The sequence below is a fragment of the Citrus sinensis genome, chromosome 3, assembly GCF_022201045.2.
Source record: "Citrus sinensis cultivar Valencia sweet orange chromosome 3, DVS_A1.0, whole genome shotgun sequence".
Classification (NCBI taxonomy): Eukaryota; Viridiplantae; Streptophyta; class Magnoliopsida; order Sapindales; family Rutaceae; genus Citrus; species Citrus sinensis.
Genome location: NC_068558.1, coordinates 21,232,188 through 21,254,358, shown reverse-complemented (window position 1 = coordinate 21,254,358; position 22,171 = coordinate 21,232,188). Strand labels below are relative to the sequence as shown.

The 22,171-nt window shown below is 37.7% G+C and overlaps 1 protein-coding gene across 1 annotated transcript; it reads right to left on the bottom strand.

Moving 5' to 3' along the window:
- Positions 1 to 2,019: 2,019 nt before the first annotated feature.
- On the bottom strand, positions 2,020 to 2,905 carry LOC127900650 (uncharacterized). Its single transcript, XM_052435831.1, has 2 exons — positions 2,726 to 2,905; positions 2,020 to 2,634 (listed from the first exon to the last, which is right to left on the bottom strand). Exons 1-2 carry the CDS (start codon positions 2,903 to 2,905, stop codon positions 2,020 to 2,022), a joined length of 795 nt encoding a protein of 264 aa, XP_052291791.1.
- Between the last annotated feature and the right edge of the window lie 19,266 nt (positions 2,906 to 22,171).

Here is a 22,171-nt window from a genome sequence, read left to right as displayed (position 1 = left end):
TGGTGAATAGTTTGCCATTGACAGCTTTGAAATGTTCTTCATATTCTGTCCAGGATTCGGGTGGAAGAATATGTGGATTTAACATGCTTCGTTGGGCACCAGTGTCTATGAGACCAATTGCTGGAACAGGCCTTTGGAATTTTGAAGGCAAGATATGGAGTTTGATGGAAGGTATAGGAACAGTAGTGTCAAGGGACAGTAACTGTTGGTGGAAAATCACTTGGGACTGATCACTATCGGAATCATCAGAGGAGTTTTGTAGTGCGAACACAGTTTCATCATTGGGTTCATCTTGTTCAGAGAAGTAGAATTCCAGTTCATCCTTTTTTGGAGAGAAATCTGTGGTGGCTTGAAGATGCTCAACTAACCGAATAGATTTTTCTCGTTTGTTGGGACAATCTTTAGCATAATGACCTTTTCTCTTGCAGATGAAACATCTGGTTGATTTTCTCCGTGTAAAGTCTCGGGAAAAGAGGACTTCTTTCGGAAAAATCGGTAAGGCTTTCTGGATCGGCAAGGTCTAGATGAAAATTTTGGATTTTTAAATTTCCGAAAATGCCTTTTCTTCTTAGAACTGCAGTCACAATCCTTTTTCTTCTGACATTTGATTTACAAATAAGGCTTTTTGCAAGTACTCCGGAATGGTTCTTTATCTTTCAACAGTTCTTTGAAAAACTGTTTTTGCTAACAAAGTTTGTCAAGACAAGTTTTGGCAAGCTGAAAGATTTTGTTGAGAGAGATATTATCAAGAACAAGATTGGATGCAGTGAGTTGCCTCTAGATGTCTGGTTGGAGTTCTTCTGGAAGGGAGACCAGAAAGACATGTTTTAATGTCGGCTCATTGAATCCATTAAGCTTATAGAACAGTAGGGACATTCGTTTGTAATAGAAGTCAAGATCTTTGGCATTGAGTGAACAGAATTTCATGTTGAGATAATCTCATCGTGCAGCTTCAAAAACTGCAGAAGGGTCTCTAAGGAATTGATCATGGAGAACAGCAAGAGCACTTGAGACTTCTGGTAAATCAACAAACTGTAATTGGCGATAGCGGCCTAAAGAATCAAACCAATCTCGGAGAGCACCCGTAAAACGAGTAGCAAATTCCCTAAGGACTGATTGAGTTGTGGCTCCTGGACATAGCATTTGAAGGACAATCCAGGCAGACATTTCATTAAGGCGATCACGCCATTTGTGAGATGGAAGATCATCAAATGTGAACCATGGACCATTTGACGATTTTTGACTGGGTGGACTGGTTTGGGCTTGGGTTGGCGGAGGTTGATTTGTGGCAGAAGATTAAGGCATTTCTTCTTTAACTTCTGAGGGAATATCAACATATGGTTCTGTATGCGAGGTTTGGCCTTGGGCAGGTTGAGCCATCAAGATTCTGGTGATATCAGCATAGGACTTTTCAGAGTCACTAGTGGAAGCTTAAGATTCTGTATCAGTTTCGGTATGGCTATCAGAAACAGCTAGATTTGAATCAGAAGTTTGGTCATTTGTAGTAGAGGAGTGGTCACTAAACTGGTGCATGGGTTCTTTATCCTTGGATTGGGTAGGAGGTTGGGATAAAGTTGGTGGTGAAGGTGTTGGCGACAATGCCGGTGTATAACCAGGAGATTGTTGGCCAGGGATGGAAATGGATGACTGATGAATTGTGACGGGTCGTGGTTGTGGTTTAGGCTTTGGTTTAGGTTTAGGCGGTGGTGGCAATGGGTTATCCCGAAAAAGAGTATGAGTCATACCAAATAATTTGGAAGGGTCATACTGTCGGATGGGGGAAAGCATAGAAGCAAACGGATGATAAGTTGGACCGATGGAAGGGATAAGAAGTGATGCGGTAAAAAGGGTAGGTCTTTGTTTTTCAGATTCAATCTGGTCAAGCTCATCTTTTAAGCGTCTGATTTCCCATTCCTCTTGGTCAAATTCTGGGCCATAGTAGCATTGGGCAAGCATAGCTCATAACTCATAATCGAGTGGAGTAATTCTGGACCGAAGATTTTGGTGGATCTGTTGCATCTATCCAGAGATGGAGTCAACTTTCGTCTCAAGTTGTTCAGTTCGTAAACTGATTTTCTCAACTTTGGAATTGATAGTCAACAAAGTATCATTCTGGGCTCTGGCATTTTGAGTTTGCCAGTTGAGGACTAATTCAAAAGGTTTGGGAGGTTCTAAGTGGCCAGATGAGGTAATTGGTGAAGGGACAAAGGGTTTGGACACAACATTTTGTTGGGAGTCGGTGTGAATCTCTAAAGGAGGAAAAGAGGAAGAATAGTCGGAAGAAGTGGATGAAAACATCATACAAGTCAGTGGCGGTGTGGAAAGTGGAATTGGTGATGGAGTCTCAGATTTGCAATGCTTTGCAATCCATTTGAGTTCCTTTGGAGGTGGAGGACCTTGTGGTGGTTTAGGGTCACAGTGGTGACATGAGACTGGAGATTTTTTCTTTTTGGGTTTCTTTTTCCTTGTGGTGGCATAATCATCGTCCTCTTCCCAATCATCCCAGCAAGGACAATTTGGGTCACACATGCCTGAGCCTGGGACATCCCATAGGAAATGTCCATTTTGCTTGGCTGGATAAACAGGGTAGCCGTCAGAATTGAACCCTGTAATGGGCAGGTCTTCTTGAGCTGTCTGAACAGCAGTGATCATTGAAGAATAGGTATAAAGAGAGCTGAGGAGACTCTTGTGGGGCACTTGGAGGAGGTTTAAAAGTCATTCTGACTATTCCATCTTGGCATCTTTCAAACATGCTTTCAGATGTCTGAATAGGAGCTGTATTGTTATGGAACTGTTCATAGTTGGAGATCCATTCAAGAGGCATAAGCTTGATGAGCTCATGACGGGGAATTTGTCTTGGGATTTGGATTATGGTGGGGATCTGGTCAGATTCAGCTAACACCATGAGGGTGTCAGAGTGGTGTTAGAGTGGGTAGATCTAAGGCATGATTTTGAAGCCGATAGACCATTCTTTAAGCCGAAGTAGGGTTTTTTCTAGGACAGCTTTCTACTTAAAGTTCAAGATATTGGGAAAAGCTAAATTATCTAGTCTGATCAAGAATCTATGACCAATCAAATGGAATTCAAATTTTTTGATACCATTTTTCACGGCTAAGATTTCTTTGTAGACTATGTGATAATGGTTTTGTGCATCAGGAAATTGTCCACTTGCATAAGCAATAAAGTGTTCTTTTCCATAGCATTCTTCAAGGAGGATGGCCCCCCATGACTCATCATTGGCGTCTGTTTGTAGGATTCATTTGCCGTTTGTAATCAGCTTTAAAGGTGGAGCATTTTGGGCAATCTACTTTAATTGCTTTACAGCATCTGAGTAGATTTCTGATCAGGATGGTGGATTCTTTTTTAGAAGGGCAGATAACTTGCTTGTGTGGTGATTGACATGTGGCAGGAAATCACGGATGTAATTGATGATTCCAAGGAATTGTTGAACTTGCTTTTTGGTAAAGTTACTTTCGGGAAAGTGGAGTAACTCTTGTTCAATGTGGGGTCCAGGCTAATAATGGCCATCTTGGATTTTCATGCCAAGAAAATCAACTGAGGTTGTCGCAATCATGCTCTTCTTGTCAGAGATCATGATTCCATGTTCTTGAATGATCTGGAAAAACTATTGAAGTAGCTTGTGATGTTCATCATGAGTACCTGAAAAAAGAAGCAAATTGTCAATGTAAACAAGGGTATGGTGGAGGATTGGCTGAAAGATAGCGGTCATGGCCTTTTGAAAAATGGAAGGGGTTGTTTTGCGGCCAAAAGGAAGGACTGTCCATTGGTAATGGGCATTTGGGATACAAAAAGCAGTTTTGTATCTTTCAGAGGGATGAATGCCAAGTTGCCAAAAACCAGACTTCAAGTCAAATTTTGAAAAGATTCGAGCATTTTTGAGGTGGACAAAAAGGGTGTCTGTTGGGTAGTGGAAATTTTTTATCTTGGAGAAAATTATTGAGTGGCTGATAGTCTATGACCAATCGTTTCTTGCCACGAAGAATTTCAAACCTTTTTTCAACATAAAAGGCTTGACAAGCCCATTGAGAATTTGTGGGCTCAATGAGGCCTTATTTTAGCAATTGGGCACATTCTTGTTGGGCCAAAATAAGGTCTTGTGGGGTCATTCTTGTATGGGTAGCTTTGGTTGGGTTGCTGTCTTCATTTAGTTTGAAAGGTAAGGATATGAAGAACTTTGGATTTTTTCACAACGGGTTTGGATGGGTAAAAAGGCTATGGTTTTCAGGGTAAAATTTGAGAATTTGGTCTGTAATGGCCTAGTATGAGGGTGGTGAATTGGCTAAAGAATAAATCTTTAGAGTGCTGGTGAAGGGTTTAATCATGGATTTGTAACGGAGACCAGAGGAAGTAATCTGGACATTTTTTGCTTGATGTAGGATATCAAAACCTAGAAGGAGATATTTGTTTGGCAAAGATGAACCAATTAGTTTTGTCCAAACAACACAATTAGGAAATAACTGGATTCCTATTGGATGTTTAGTAACTAATTTAGTTGTAAAGATCTTTCCGTCTGCTGCTTTGAAGTGTTCCTCTTGAGTTTTCCAATACTCAATAGGAAGAATGGTAGGATCAAGCATGCTTCGTTGAGCACCAGTGTCGAGAAACCCAATGGTTGTGATAGGTTTATGATATTTAGAAGGGATAATTTGGATTTTCACAGAAGGTATGGGTATGGTACGATCATGAATGAGAATGGAGGAAGGTTGGACTGTGTAGATGGGTTCAAAATCAGAACTGTCAGAATCACTGGATTCTACTGGTAAGGCCAAAACTATATCATCATTTAGCTCTTCTTATTCAGAAAATAAGTGTTCAACTTGGTCTGTGGTTGGGGAAAATTCTGTAGTGGATTCCAGGTGTTGAATAAGTTTTATTGCCTTGTGAGGTTGATAAGACAATCTTTAGCAAAATGACCTTTTTTTTTGCAAATGAAACACCTGCTTTTCTTTCTGTCAGGAAACCGTTTGGAATGGGATTGCCTTTTTCTGAAAAAGCGAAACTGTTTGGTACGCCATTTCCTGGATGGAAATGGGAATATGGATTTCCTGAAGTGATACTTTTTCTTGGGTGAGCAGTTACACTTCTTTGGATCTTTGCATTTGATAGCCAAATAAGGCTTTTTGCAAGCAGATTTGAAAGGTTCTGTCTTTGATGAGTTCCTGGAAGAACTTCTTTTGTTCATACAATTTATCAAGACATCCCAGAGCAATCTGGAATAATTTTCCCAATGATAATGTGTCAATGTTGAGCCTGTGAGCAGTTAACTGACGCTGAATTTCTGGTTGTAATTCTTCTGAAAGAGATGCCATAAATACATGCCTGAGTGTGAGATCATTGAATCCATTCAGCTTATAATAGAGCAAAGACATTCGCTTGTAGTGGTAATGAAGATCTTTTGTGTTGAGAGAACAACATTTCATGTTGAGATAATCACGTCTTGCGGCTTCAAAAGTAGCACTTGGTTCTCCAATAAATTGATCATGAAGAACGGCTAAAGCCTGAGAGACATCAGAAATCTGGATGAATTGAAGTTGTCTATACTGTCCAAGACTGTCAAACCAATCTCGAAGAGAACCCATAAACCGAGTACTAAATTCTTTTAGAACAGATTGGGTTGTTGCATCTGGATCTAACATCTAGAAATCAATCCAAGTAGACAACTCTTGTAGTCTTTCTCTTCATTTTGTTGGAGGGATATCATCAAAAGTAAACCATGGACCATTGGATGGTTTGGAAACTTTTGGCTGAGGTGGAATTGACTTAGAAGATTCACCAGTGTCACCAGTTTCATGATTTTATTCATCAATGTCAATAGGTTAAGTTCTTGGGCCAGGGTCAGTGGCACCAGACTGTTTAGTAGGTTCTACCATGAGAAGTTTGGAAATATCAGGTAGACTTGAATCAGAAGTGTTTGAGTCAGAAAAATCAAATGATTCAATGGATGATAAAGCCGATTGTGAAGGGGAATTTTTAGTAGAGGAATCTAGAGATGGTGAATGGGAAAGTTGTTGAGTAGAATATTGGTACATGGGCTGTTTTTCTAGAGTAACGGTAGTTTTGATTAGTGGTGGTTGAGTAGATTCAGGTAAAGAAGTTGGTGATGGAGAGGGTGATGGTTCAAATCTGGGTGTTTGAGGATTTTGCTCAGGAATGAGTTTTTGAACTGGAGCTAGTTTTGGTGTTTTCTTTGGTTTTGATTGAGGTCAGGGAGTAGGAGGAAACATGGTATGGGTCATGCCAAAAAGTTTCGAAGGTTCATATGTTCTGAAAGAAGTTGATGGTAAGAAAGGATGCTAAATTGGCAAACCCAAAATGCTAATGCTCAGAATCAAGCTCTCCACCATCTTGGAAAAATGATTGACAAAGTGGCATCACAGGTGTCACAAGACTGTGAGACACCACATGTACCATAACTCATCTTTAGAGATGGTGAGGCTGGGAACAATGGTGAAGCCAGTCCTAACTGCACAAATAACCAGTGATGCATTAATGATCCTTGCAGACACAGATACAATTCCCAAAGTATTTGCTTCGTTACCTAGAAGAAGAGGGGAAACTTAGTAAGCCATAGAGGTTTTATGAAGGGTAGGCTGGACCTTTTCTAAATCAATTCTAGCAATTTTTGCTTTCAAAACTCTTATCTCAGCTTGTTTTTTATCAAAATCAGGACTATAGACTCATTGAGCAAGCATAGCCCAAAGTTCAGAGTCAAGTTGAGTAATTCTGTTATGAAGATTTTGATAAATCTGATTTAACTTATCTGAGATAGTATCAACCTTTTTCTCAACCTGGTTGGATTTGTGAGTAATGTTGTCTACCTTATGATGCAAGGTAGTGAGTGCTTGGTTTTGTGCAACAGCATTTTGAGTTTGCCAATTTAAGATTGCCTCAAAAGAACGAGGTTCTTCTAAATGGCTAGCAGGAGTTACTGCAGAGGGGACGTATGGTTTAGAGATGAAATTCTTTTGTTGGTCAGTTTGTTTTTCTAAAGGTGGGAGCTGGGCTTGGTATTCTGTAGATGTTGATGGGGAAAACATCATACGGGACTGTATTTTGGGAGTGGGACTAACATGGGTAGTCTCATGGGTTGATTGAAGTCTGCAGCTGAGCAAAGCGGGTTCATGTTTTTAGATCCAGGCAAGACCTTTATCATAAATGGGTAAAGGTGCTTGAGAATCAGGCTCAGGTGGATCTTTACGATGAGTTGGCTCTGATACCAACTAGAGCTTCTAAGTACGTGGTGTTGTTATACCAAAGCAATGATAACAGAGTTATCCTTTGGACCAGTAGTCCGCATGCTGGTTTCTAGCCGATATACCTAGAAAATGAGAATGACATGGTTGCGAGATACCAGACATTCTGTATCTTACGATGAACTAAGAACCTAGACAACCCAAAAAGACACAGAGTCTAAAGGCAGGGTTCCGTCTATTATCTCAGAGCAAAGAAAGAATAAGAGTCTGACTAGCTTTTTGATGCACAGGATCCTTTTTTAAGGCAAGTGCAAACCCTTAGGATTAAAGAATAGAAACAAAGGTTTTAGTTATCCATAGGGTGGAATATTGAAACTTGAAATGTTATAAAAAACCTCTTGATCTTTTATTCAAAATAACTCTCCTTATATATAAAGATAAGGAGAAGAAAAGACAAAAGCTGGATCAAGATCATTCCAGCTGGCATACAAGTACACTTATTTTACAAAAGTAAGTAGGGCTCACTGGTACAGTAGTGGCCGACAAATGTAAAGTGCATGATTGCATAAGGACTAACAACTTTAAAAAGCTAAAGCATAAAGTACTTTATTTTACATTATTACAAAGTGACAAATCTCTTAAAGAGATATGGTTCCATCTTCAGATGAGGATTCAGTCTCGTCAGGGTCACAATCAGGGTCTTTGTCTTTTTTGAGTACTCTTTCTGGATGAGAACATCCTGGAACACATGGCCAAAGGCAATCTTGGGCTTTTGGTGAGAGAGGAGTTTGTTGAGGGAAATGTTCTGGTTGGGTTGAAAATGACAGATATTGAGAAGAGGATGATCCAGGGAAATCATATGGTGATGGTGAAAGTACTGGAGTGAAATCTTCATAAGGGTCTTGGGAATCTTGGAATAAAAAGTCAGTGTAATCTGGCTTTTCTTCTTTTATGATGATTCCACAGTTGGGAAGTTGGGAATGCAAGGATGGAGTAGGGATTATAAACATTTCATGTTTTGGTCCAAGAGATGTATGGAAGATTTATGGCTGGTCTGGAGGAATATGGTTGAATTCCATAAGGAAGTTCTTCAAGGAAGTCTTGATCTGGAAATCTTGTTCGAGACAGGCAATGTGAGGGACTGTCATCCATTCATAACTCTGATTCTGGGTCCAAAAATCTCTGGTATGAGGATGTTGGAAATATGGACGGTGAATGATAAAAACAGAAGTGAACTGTTGTCCTTCTTGGTCTGGAAGGTTGAGAAGGTAGTGTGTGTCAGCAATCTGTTGCAGCTTCCTGCGCCACCATGGTAATGGTGAAAACCATTCAAAAAGAGTCTAGGTAAGGGAGGTGGATAACTCTGGATTATTGAGTCTGTTGAGAAGGGGTAAAATAGGAAAAACTATTTTTGTGGCATACAGAACAGTAAGACACCATGTATACCAAAGCTCATCTTTGGTAATGTCTTTGTGAGGTGTAATTACTAATCCTGTGAGGAAAAGATGATCAGGATGAAAACTGGGAAGGAACATAGGTTCTTTACTCATCTGATAGATGTTCATAAAAATCCTGAAGTGAGACTTTTTCCAGAAGTATCAAGACCTTGATTTCCACCAAAAAATTATTTAAAGTTTTCTGATGCACAAGATCCTTAATTTCAAAATGAATAGATTTAAATCTTACCGTTTACTTTTAGAATGTTAGAACTTCATTAACAGAGAGAAGAAAGAAAGTTTAGAACTTCAAGTTTCGGAAACACACGCTTTTATTTCTTGATCTCCGATCTTGATTTACAAAGAAAGAGATCATCCTTTATATAGGATGAGGAGGAGACAATCTTGATAAGACAGGACCCTTATCAAGATACTTTACTTTATAAAAGCAAATAAAAGAAAATTTTAATAATTAAAGCATGACTCAGCATACTTTAATAATTACACACGACAAACTTTACTTTATAAAAGTAAAAGTAATAAAAGCAAACTTTAATAATTAAAGCATGACTTAGCATACTTTAATAATTACACACGACAAACTTATAGCTATGGGGACGAAAGATTCATGTAATCTTCGTCAGAGGAGCTATTTGTGTCGTCTTTTGCTAACTTTTTCTTTGGATGCTTGCAGGTGGGACCACATGGTGGCCATGGGCAATATTGTGCTTTTGGACAATGAGAGGGGAATGTCACCATCTGATTGGTTGGCTGAACTTTAGGTGGACAAGTGCTGGCACTAGCTCTGGATAATGAAGGTTCTTCCAGTTGCGATGGATCTTGGAGCTGTTGGAGATGCTGGGTTAAGGGTAGGAAGTCAATCCAAGGGTCCTGAGCGTCTTGGAATAAGAAATCTGTGAAATCCAGTTTTTCTTCTTTGATGATGATACCTATGGGTTTTGGTTTTGAAATGGACGAAGGAGTTGGAATCATAATGATGTCATGTTGTGGACCTAAAGACGTATGGAATATGTCTTTATGTGGTTCAGGTTGGTGATTGAGGTGGCAAAGGAAATTTTAAAGGTTTTTTCTGGATGCTATTGTCTTGTTCAAGGATTGCTGGGTGTGGCGTTGTGAACCATTCGAACACTTGGTCTTGAGTCCAAAAAGAGTTGGTCTTTGGATGCTGGAAATATGGCTTGTGGATAATGAACACATAGGTGAACATATTTGCTTCTGATTCAGGCATTGGATCAAGGTTGTACGCCGTTTCCTGGATGGAAATGGGAATCTGGATTTCCTGAAGTGAGACTTTTTCTTGGGTGAGCAGTCACACTTCTTTGGATCTTTGCATTTGATAGCCAAATAAGGCTTTTTGCAAGCAGATCTGAAAGGTTCTTTATCTTTGATGAGTTCCTGGAAGAACTTCTTTTGTTCGTACAATTTGTCAAGACATCCTAGAGCAATCTGGAATAATTTCCTAATGATAATGTGTCAATGTTGAGCCTATGAGCAGCTAACTAATGCTGAATTTCTGGTTGTAATTCTTCTAGAAGAGATGCCATAAATACATGCCTGAGTGCGGGATCATTGAATCCATTCAGCTTATAATAGAGCAAAGACATTCACTTGTAGTGGTAATGAATATCTTTTGTGTTGAGAGAATAATATTTCATGTTGAGATAATCACGTCTTGCGGCTTTAAAAGTAGCACTTGGTTCTCCAATAAATTGATCATGGAGAATGGCTAAAGCCTGAGAGACATCAGAAATCTGGATGAACTGAAGTTGTCTATATTGTCCAAGACTGTCAAACCAATCTCGAAGAGAACCCATAAACCGAGTACTGAATTCTCTTAGAATAGATTGGGTTGTTGCATCTGGAGCTAACATCTGGAGATCAATCCAAGCAGACAACTCTTGCATCAAAAGTAAACCATGGACCATTGGAATGTTTGGAAACTTTTGGCTGAGGTGGAATTGACTAAGAAGATTTACTAGTTTCACCAGTTTCATGATTTTCTTCATCAATGTCAACAGGTTCAGTTCTTGGGCCAGGGTCAGTGGCACCAGACTGTTCAGTAGGTTCTGCCATGAGAAGTTTGGAAATATCAGCTAGATTTGAATAAGAAGTGTCTGAGTCAGAAAAATCAGATGATTCAATGGATGATGAAGCCGATTGTGAAGGGGAATTTTCAGTAGAGGAATCTAGAGATTGTGAATGGGAAAGTTGTTGAGCAGAATATTGGTACATGGGCTATTTTTCTAGAGAACCAGTAGTTTGGATTGGTGGTGTTTGAGTAGATTCAGGTAAAGAAGTTGGTGATGGAGAGGGTGACGGTTCAAATCTGGATGTCTGAGGATTTTGCTGAGGAATGGGTTTTGGGACCGGAACTGATTTTGGTGTTTTCTTTGGTTTTGATTGAGGTAGTGGATGTGGAGGAAACAAAGTATGGGTCATACCAAAAAGTTTAGAAGGTTCCTCCCTTACCTGGACTCTTTTTGAATGGTTTTCACCATTATCATGGTGGCGTAGGAAGCTACAATAGATTGCTGACACACACCACCTTGGTACCATGTTTTAAGACAAAAGAGTCTGTTTTGGGTTGTATAACCTATAATGAAAATGTTTTAAGTTTTCTGTTTTTCCTTCTGAGTATATTGGCTCGAAACCCCAAGCATGCGGACTACTGGTCCAAATGACGATCTTTTCCTCATTGCTTTGGTCTAACAACGCCACGTACTTCGTTGCCTATACAACAAAAACAGAATCATTTCCCCTTTTGACCTAGGTAAACCCAAAACAAAGTCCATAGAAATATCAACCCAAGGTTCACTAGGTATGGGCAGAGGGTTATACAATCCATGGGGTAAAACTTTAGACTTAGCATGTTTACAAGTGATACACTTCTCACATATTCTTTCAACATCACGTTTCATATGTGGCCAAAAGAAGTGTTCTTTTAAAACATCTAAAGTCTTTACAATGCCAAAATATCCCATTAAACCACCCCCATGAGCTTCACACACAAGCAATTCACGCAAAGAACTATGAGGCACACAATTTATTTTCTCTAAATAAAAGCCCATCATGCCTATAGAACTTACCAATTGCAACTTTCTCACAAGCATTAAACACATTAGCAAAATTAGGATCGTTAACATATAATTCTTTAATTTACTCAAATCCTAACAACTTTGCATTTAATGTAGAGATAAGTGCATACCTTCTAGATAATGCATAAGCCACCACATTCTCCTTACCTTGTTTATATTTGATCACATAAGGAAATGGCTCAATAAATTCAACCCATTTGGCATGTCTCTTATGCAACTTACCTTGCCCTTTCAAATGCTTCAAGGACTCATGATCAGTGTGTATAACAAACTCTTTAGGTAGAAGATAATGTTGCCAAGTTTCCAATGCTCTCATCAATGCATACATCTCCTTGTCATAGGTAGGATAGTTCAGGGCTGCTCCACTCAATTTCTCACTAAAGTAAGCAATTGAACACCCTTCTTGCATCAAAACAGCTCCAATACCTATACCTGAAGCATCTCACTCAATTTCAAAAGTTTTAGTAAAATCAGGTAAAGCAAGTAATGGTGCAGAAACCAATTTCTCCTTAATTAGATTAAATGCCCTTTCTTGTTCACTACCCCACTTAAATCCCACATGTTTTTTCACAATTTCAGTTAATGGTGCATCGTCTTTCACAAATCTTCTATAAAACTAGCCAAACCATGAAAACTTCTTACCTCACTTACACTTTTAGGTGTAGACCACTCTTTAATAGCCTTTACCTTCTCTTCATTAACCTCAATTCCTTTAGCACTTACAACATAACCAAGAAAAACAATCTGATTTGTACAAAAGGAACACTTCTTTAAATTAGCATACAACTTTTCCTTCCTTAAAACAGTCAATACACTTTGCAAATGTTCAATGTGTTCATCTAAGCCTTTGCTATAGATCAAAATATCATCAAAATAGACAACTACGAATTTACCAGTAAAAGCACGCAAAACATGATTCATTAACCTCATAAAAGTACTAGGTGCATTAGATAACCCAAATGGCATCATTAACCACTCATATAAACCATATTTTATTTTAAAGGCAGTTCTCCACTCATCTCCCTTTCTAATCCTAATTTGATGATATCCACTTTTAAGATCAATTTTACTAAACACGCAAGAACCATGCTATTCATCAAGCGTGTTATCAAGTATAGGAATAGGATGTCGATACTTTACAGTGATTTTATTAATTGCACGATAGTCAACGCACATCATCCATGTTCCATCCTTTTTGGGCACTAGTAAAACTGGTACCGTACATGGACTCATGCTCTCCCTCACATAACCCTTTGCCAAGAGTTCTTCAACTTGCCTTTGAAGCTCCTTTGTCTCCTCGGGGTTACTTCTACAGGGACGAAGTCTATTTGATGCTCAATTTCCCTAATAGGTGGCAAACCGTTAGGGACTTCTTTTGGAAACACATCATCAAAGTCCTGCAAAAGAGTCACAATAGCACTACGCAAAGAAAAGTTAAGCTCATTAGTGTGTAAACAAGCCTCTTTGCACAAAAGTACAACGATAGGCTGTTTTGAAAAGAAAACCCTCTTAACCTAGCTCTCTTTTGCAAACAAGTTCACTTGCTGCCTCTCTTTTCTCTCAACAATATTTTTTCTCACTTGCTGCCTCTCTTTTCTCTCAACAATATTTTTTTCTTTCTTTTCACTTGCTTTTCTCTCAACAATATTTTTTTCTTTCTTTTCACTTGCTTTTCTCTCAATCTCTCTTTCTTTTGTACTCTCATTTTCTTTTTTTGTATCACTCTCTTTTTGTATTGACATTTGATCCTCATACACTTGCTTAGGTGTTAATGGTACAAGAGTGATTTGCCTTTTATTCATTACAAAAGAATGTCTATTTAAGTAACCATCATGTGTCACATGCCTATCATATTGCCAAGGTCGACCCAAAAGAATGTGTCCAGCATGCATGGGTACTACATCACATAGAACCTCATCCTTGTATCTCCCAATAGAGAATGAAACCAGCACTTGTTTATTTACTTTAACTTCCGCACAATCATTCAGCCATTGTAGCTTATATGGTCTCGAATGTTTCAAAGTTTTCAAATTTAATTTTTCAACTAAACTATTGCTAGCTACATTAGTACAACTTCCACCATCAAATATCATACTACATACATTATCTTTGAGATGGCATCTAGTATGAAAGATGTTATCACGTTGTACCTTCGGATCCTCTTGTACTTGCATGTTGAGAGCACGCCTAGCAACCGTCAATTTACCATCAACAGTGATGTGAATCCCACAATGAAACGTTGAAACCCACACTTAATTTGTAGTTTCAACTTCCCAAGAAAGTTCTAAACAGATTTATGACAAACAAAACCTTGACCCAATGCTTAAGAAAACATGAACCAAAGGTATAGAGAATGATATTGATGCCACACTCAAGAAATAGATGAGAAGGTGAGTGATAAGTCTAAATTTAGATCGCCACAAGAATGCAAATTCTTGATATGTTCACTAGTTCTCAAAAGAACCAAAGAAAGAATAATCTTTCAAATCCAAATAACATTAATCTCTAATGTTCTTACATACAAGGTTGCTGAATTTAAATAGGCTAAAAGAAACCCAAGATCCTAAAAATACAAATGGAAATATTGGAACAACCCTCCAAGTAGGTTTGTCAAAGGATACTTCAAAAGTCTTCACCAACCCACCATAATTAATGCTATCTTTGACAAACTTAATGTTAGCCCATCATCATTGATGGTAGACTTACCTTACACATTGACAAATTTGAAACAAAACAAACAAATGAAGTTGAAAAACAAAGGAGTTGTTGAAAATCCCAAGTCTGAACAAGCTGTAATGAATTGGTCATAACTCCTTCTAGAGAACTCCCAATCCAGCTTTGTAAAATTTATTGGAAAGCTAACTTAATTATCTTTCCAACGGTATATAGCTTGTACAATACTTCTGGCTCAATCAATACAGTTTTTATTCCGAATTTGACCTTTCTGCATTTGATACAAATTGTGTATTTGGCTGCCCAATAACTTGAATAATGCCCACAATGCCTTGTCTTCTCTTCAAGCCCAACTCATGATGTCTTGCATCTTGAATTGCATTTTCAATCCATATTTTCTCAATTAATCCATTTAAAGCAGCTTTCATCTTTTTGGCTTTTGCTCTTGTAATTGGGCCTCCATGAATATGCAAAGGATCACTTGAAGTTTTAATAGTATTCCCTTGATGGTTCTCATCATTCCCCCTCTCCTCAAAAGGATTCGTCCTCGAATCTTCATCTACATTGAAAGGAGAAAGATCAGAAACATTAAAAGTAGCACTCACATTATACTCACCAGGAAGATCCAATTTGTAGGCATTGTCATTTATTTGTGCAACCACTTGAAATGGACCATCTCCCCTTGGAAGCAATTTGGAACGCCTTTGTGCTGGGAACCTGTCCTTTCTCATAAGCACCCAAACCCAATCTCCAGGCTGAAAAACCACTTGCTTACGTCCTTTGTTGGCTTGAGTAACATATTGTTCAGTTCTCTTTTCTATGTGTTGACGTGTTCTCTCATGCAATTGCTTGACAAATTCAGCTTTCTTTTTACCATCCATACTAGCACGCTCATTAATAGGTAAAGGTAATAAATCCAAAGGAGTTAATGGATTAAAACCATATACAATCTCAAATGGTGAAAATGTAGTAGCTGAATGGACAGTTCTATTGTAAGCAAATTCAACATGTGGCAAATATTCTTCGCAAGTTTTCAAGTTCTTTTGAATAATGGCACGCAACAAAGTAGACAGAGTTCTATTTACAACCTCAGTTTGTCCATCTGTTTGTGGATGACAAGTAGTAGAAAACAAAAGTTTAGTACCCAACTTACCCCACAAAGTTTTCCAAAAGTGGCTCAAGAACTTAGCATCTCGATCTGAAACTATACTCCTTGGTACTCCATGCAACCTGACTATTTCCTCGAAAAGAAAATTAGCTATGTTCTTGCATCATCAGTTTTGTGACATGGAATGAAATGTGCCATCTTTGAAAACCTATCAACAACAACAAAAATAGAATCATTTCCCCTTTTTGACCTAGGTAAACCCAAAACAAAGTCCATAGAAATATCAACCCAAGGTTCACTAGGTAAGGGCAGAGGGTTATACAATCCATGAGGTAAAACTCTAGACTTAGCATGTTTACAAGTGATACACTTCTCACATATTCTTTCAACATCATGTTTCATATGTGGCCAAAAGAAGTGTTCTTTTAAAACATCTAAAGTCTTTGCAATGCCAAAATGTCCCATTAAACCAGCCCCATGAGCTTCACGCACAAGCAATTCATGCAAAGAACTATGAGGCACACAATTTATTTTCTCTAAATAAAAGCCCATCATGCCTATAGAACTTACCAAATGCAACTTTCTCACAAGCATTAAACACATTAGCAAAATCAGGATCGTTAACATATAATTCTTTAATGTACTCAAATCCTAACAACTTTGCATTTAATGTAGAGATAAGTGCATACCTTCTAGATAATGCATAAGCCACCACATTCTCCTTACCTTGTTTATATTTGATCACATAAGGAAATGGCTCAATAAATTCAACCCATTTGGCATGTCTCTTATGCAACTTACCTTGCCCTTTCAAATGCTTCAAGGACTCATGATCGGTGTGTATAACAAACTCTTTAGGTAGAAGATAATGTTGCCAAGTTTCCAATGCTCTCACCAATGCATACATCTCCTTGTCATAGGTAGGATAGTTTAGGGCTGCTCCACTCAATTTCTCACTAAAGTAAGCAATTGGACACCCTTCTTGCATCAAAACAGCTCCAATACCTATACCTGAATCATCACACTCAATTTCAAAAGTTTTAGTAAAATCAAGTAAAGCAAGTAATGGTGCAGAAACCAATTTCTCCTTAATTAGATTAAATGCCCTTTCTTGGTCACTACCCCACTTAAATCCCACATGTTTCTTCATAATTTCAGTTAATGGTGCAGCAAGGGTGCTAAAATCTTTCACAAATCTTCTATAAAACTAGCCAAATCATGAAAACTTCTTACCTCACTTACACTTTTAGGTGTAGGCCACTCTTTAATAGCCTTTACCTTCTTTTCATCAACCTCAATTCCTTTAGCACATACAATATAACCAAGAAAAACAATCTGATTTGTACAAAAGGAACACTTCTTCAAATTAGAATACAACTTTTCCTTCCTTAAAACTGTCAATACACTTTGCAAATGTTCAATGTGTTCATCTAAGCCCTTGCTATAGATCAAAATATCATCGAAATAGACAACTACGAATTTACCAATAAAGGCACGCAAAACATGGTTCATTAACCTCATAAAAGTGCTAGGTGCATTAGATAACCCAAATGGCATCACTAACCACTCATATAAACCATATTTTATTTTAAAGGCAGTTCTCCACTCATCTCCCTCTCTAATCCTAATTTGATGATATCCACTTTTAAGATCAATTTTACTAAACACGCAAGAACCATGCTATTCATCAAGCGTGTTATCAAGTATAGGAATAGGATGTCGATACTTTACAGTGATTTTATTAATTGCACGATAGTCAACGCACATCATCCATGTTCCATCCTTTTTGGGCACTAGTAAAACTAGTACCGCACATGGACTCATGCTCTCCCTCACATATCCTTTTGCCAAGAGTTCTTCAACTTGCTTTTGAAGTTCCTTTGTCTCCTCGGGGTTACTTCTATATGCAGGTCTATTAGGAATGGTAGCTCCAGGGACGAAGTCTATTTGATGCTCAATTCCCCTAATAGGTGGCAAACCATTAGGAACTTCATTTGGAAACACATCATCAAAGTCCTGCAAAAGAGTCACAATAGCACTAGGCAAAGAAAAGTTAAGCTCATTAGTGTGTAAACAAGCCTCTTTGCACAAAAGTACAACGATAGGCTGTTTTGAAAAGAAAGCCCTCTTAACCTCGCTCTCTTTTGCAAACAAGTTCACTTGCTGCCTCTCTTTTCTCTCAACAATATTTTTTTCTATCTTTTCACTTGCTTTTCTTTCAATCTCTCTTTCTTTTGTACTCTCATTTTCATTTTTTGTATCACTCTCTTTGTGTATTGACATTTGATCCTCATACACTTGCCTGGGTGTTAATGGTATAAGAGTGATTTGCCTTTTGTTCATTACAAAAGAATATCTATTTAAGTAACCATCATGTGTCACATGCCTATCATATTGCCAAGGTCGACCCAAAAGAATGTGTCCAGCATGCATGGGTACTACATCACATAGAACCTCATCCTTGTATCTCCCAATAGAGAATGAAACCAGCACTTGTTTATTTACTTTAACTTCCGCACAATTATTCAGCCATTGTAGCTTATATGGCCTCGGATGTTTCAAAGTTTTCAAATTCAATTTTTCAACTAAACTAGTGCTAGCTACATTAGTACAAGTTCCACCATCAATTATCATATTACATACCTTATCTTTGATGTGGCATCTAGTATGAAAGATGTTATCACGCTGTACCTCCGCATCCTCTTTTACTTGCATGTTGAGAGCACGCCTAGTAACCATCAATTTACCATCAACAGGATATTCTACACAATCATTAGCATCCTCCAAAGGTGGCATAGGATCATCATCTGATTCACTCTCGGTTTCAACATCACCATCATCCCTCAAGATCATTACTCTCTTATTTGGGCATTGAGATGCAATATGACCTGTCCCCAAACATTTAAAACACTTAATATCTCTATTTCTAGAGTGTTGGGAATCAGATTTACCTTTGCTTTGGTTGCCTCCCTCTTTATGATCCTTGATTGGCTCAATCTTAGGCTTTGAAACAACCTTTTCATCTTTGCTCCATTTTGACTTCCATGAGGAAGATGAACCCAAATTGGTTCTAGTGGAACCTTTCTTTTTTAGTTGTCGTTCCACTTTCATGGCCATGTGAACCATGTCTTCCAACTCAACATAGTGCTGCAAGTCAACCACACTAGCAATATCTTGATTTAAACGATGTAAAAATCTTGCCATAGTGGCCTCTCGTTCTTCTTCAATTTTGGCTCGAATCATGATTATTTCCATCTCCTTGTGGTAATCTTCCACACTTCTAGAACCTTGTGTAAGACTTTGAAGCCTTTGGTGCAGCTCCCTATAATAATGACTAGGAACAAATCTCCTCCTCATGATGGCCTTCATCTCCTCCCAAGTGTTTATAGGCCTTTCACGATTTCGTCTCCTACTCAAAACAAGTTGATCCCACCAAATAATAGCATAATCAGTAAATTCAACAGCAGCTAGTTTTACCTTTTTCATTTTTACCTTGAAAAGAAGGAATTTTCAGTTTGATACTCCCCAAATCACGATCCATACGTCTTGCCCTTCTATTATCTCTTCCACGCATGTCAACGGTGCCCTGGTCGTCAAAATCATCTATGTCATCGCCATCTTCTTCTCCCACGACAGCATGCCCTTGATTACCTCTTACATTAGGAGCTATTGGTTGTTGCCCCCTTTGTAGATTGGCTATGGCAGTGTCTTGCCTCTCCAATTTGTCACGGATCTCTCCAAACATCAGATTCATGTGCTCAAACTGTTGTTGCATGGCTTTGAGCATGATTGATTGGTCTATAGCTTCTTGATCTTTTGACATATTTGTGATCTGAAAAGAATGTTAGCAAAAAGACCTCACAACACTCCCTCACATGTTTCACTCAATTTGATGTCACTTAACTCTCGTGTTTAACACACAAATTGGCTTTTACCCTCTAATGATCTCACAAACTTTTTCCTTTTACCACACTTAATTCTCTCTTTTAGTTCTTTATTGAACTAAATAAACAAAATCAAGAAAAAAAAAAACCCAAGTGGCACACCAAATATGACAATCCAGCACACTAACAAAGAAAAGAAATTAAGAGGACACAAAGAATGAAAAGGAAATTGAAGAAAGGAAAGCAACACAATTGATATGTGTGTAAACTATATCAAGGAAAATGAATAACTAAAATTCAATTTGATGAAAGTAGAAATACTTAAATTCTTTTGTAATCTTTTTTTTGTGTAAGTTTTTCTTTCTTTTTTTTCTTTTTTTTTCTTTTTCTTTTTTATAATCAAAATAACTAAGACATTCAAACCTGATTAGAAACTAGCTATGATACCAAATGATGTGAATCCCACAATTTGACTTTGAAACCCACACTTAATTTGTAGTTTCAACTTCCCAAGAAAGTTCTAAACAAATTTATGACAAACAAAACCTTGACACAATGCTTAAGAAAACATGAACCAAAGGTATAGAGAATAATATTGACACCACACTCAAGAAATAGATGAGAAGGTGAGTGATAAGTCTAAATTTAGAACGCCACAAGAATGCAAATTCTTGATAAGTTCACTAGTTCTGAAAAGAACCAAAGAAAGAATAATCTTTCAAATTCAAATAACATTAATCTCTAATGTTCTTACATACAAGGTTGCTGAATTTAAATAGGCTAAAAGAAACCCAAGATCCTAAAAATACAAATGAAAACATTGGAACAACCCTCCAAGTAGGTTTGTCAAAGGATACTTCAAAAGTCTTCACCAACCCACCATAATTAATGCTATCTTTGACAAACTTAATGCTAGCCTACTATAATTAATGCTATCATTGACAAACTTAATGTTAGCCCATCATCATTGATGGTAGACTTACCTTACACATTGATAAACTTGAAACAAAACAAACAAATGAAGTTGAAAAACAAAGGAGTCGTTGAAAATCCCAAGTCTGAACAAGCTGTAATGAATTGGTCATAACTCCTTCTGGAGAACTCCCAATCCAGCTCTGTAAAATTTATTGGAAAGCTAACTTAATTATCTTTCCAATGGTATATAGCTTGTACAATACTTCTGGCTCAATCAATACAGTTTTTATTCCGAATTTGACCTTTCTGCATTTGATACAAATTGTGTATTTGGCTGCCCAATAACTTGAATAATGCCCACAATGCCTTGTCTTCTCTTCAAGCCCAATTCATGATGTCTTGCATCTTGAATTGCATTTTCAATCCATATTTTCTCAATTAATCCATTTAAAGCAGCTTTCATCTTTTTGGCTTTTGCTCTTGTAATTGGGCCTCCATGAATGTGCAAAGGATCACTTGAAGTTTTAATGGTATTCCCTTTATGGTTCTCATCAAACAGGAAATATTTTTGTTTTTGAAAACAAAATACGAGAACCCGAAATCTCAGTAGCAAAAGCTGAAACAATGTTTGAGGCTTATGCAAGAGTCAGAATGGTCAAAGACCGTGCAGCAGCAAAAACAACACTAGAGAAAGGGTAAAAATGGATTCCTCCTCCACAGGGTCATTTCAAAGCAAATGTGGATGTAACAGTAAATAAAGTCAAAAATCAAGTGGGGCTTAGGGATGACAGTGGAGCAATTAAAATTGCAGTTGTAAATCACACAAAGTATCATGGAGATGTAGCTTAAGCAAAGGCAGTAGCTATTAATTTTGGTATGCAACTTGTGATTGAAGCAAATTCGAGTCCATTAATCATAGCAACCGGCTGCCAGGATGTGGTGGATTTTGTGCTACACAAAAAGAGTAGCAAAATTGAGATTTGTTAGACTATTGTTGAAATTCAACAAAAGATGCAGAGGATAAACAGCAAGGTTGAACTTCAGCAAGTTCCAAGAACTTGTAATGCTATTGCTCATGCTCTAGCTAAAATCGCCTTAGCTAGTAGTGAAAATTGTGTATGGAAGGGAGCTCTGCCCTTTCACATTATGTCTGAAATTTCTAAGTTGCTTTAATGTAAGTTAATCTTTCTTATAAAAAAAAATCGATCCACTTAATCTACCCTTTTTCGTAATTTTAAAATAACTTTTGAAAATGATTGTTGTATATCTTTTGTTTAAAACAAAAGTCTTTTTAAAAAAAGGGAAATTATCATTCGTATACCCTATATTTACTCTGTTATAAAAAATACTACAATACTTTGAGGGTGTATCAATCGTCCACCCTTAGTTGACAAAATGTATCAGCCGACCACCAAACCATTAGTTGCCGTTTGAAAGTTAACAGAATTACAGTGAATTGATGATTTTACCCTTGAAAATTATCACTTGTATACCCTTAAATTATCACTTGTATCATATGAAAAGACCAAATTACCCTTCTAGTGTCATCATATTTAAACGGCAACTAACGGTTTGGTGGTCAGTTGATACATTTTGTCAACTTTGGGTGGACGATTGATACACCCTCAAAGTGTTGTAGTATTTTTATAATGGAGTAAACTAAGGGTATACAAATGATAATTTCCCTTAAAAATATAATACTAAACAAAAGAAAATCTTAATATGTTTCATGTTCAAGAAGATCTAATAACATAGTCCAAATAGTCTGTTCCTTACATGGCCACATCACTTCCACCAGAAGCTCTCACCAAGAAAACTTTTCCCC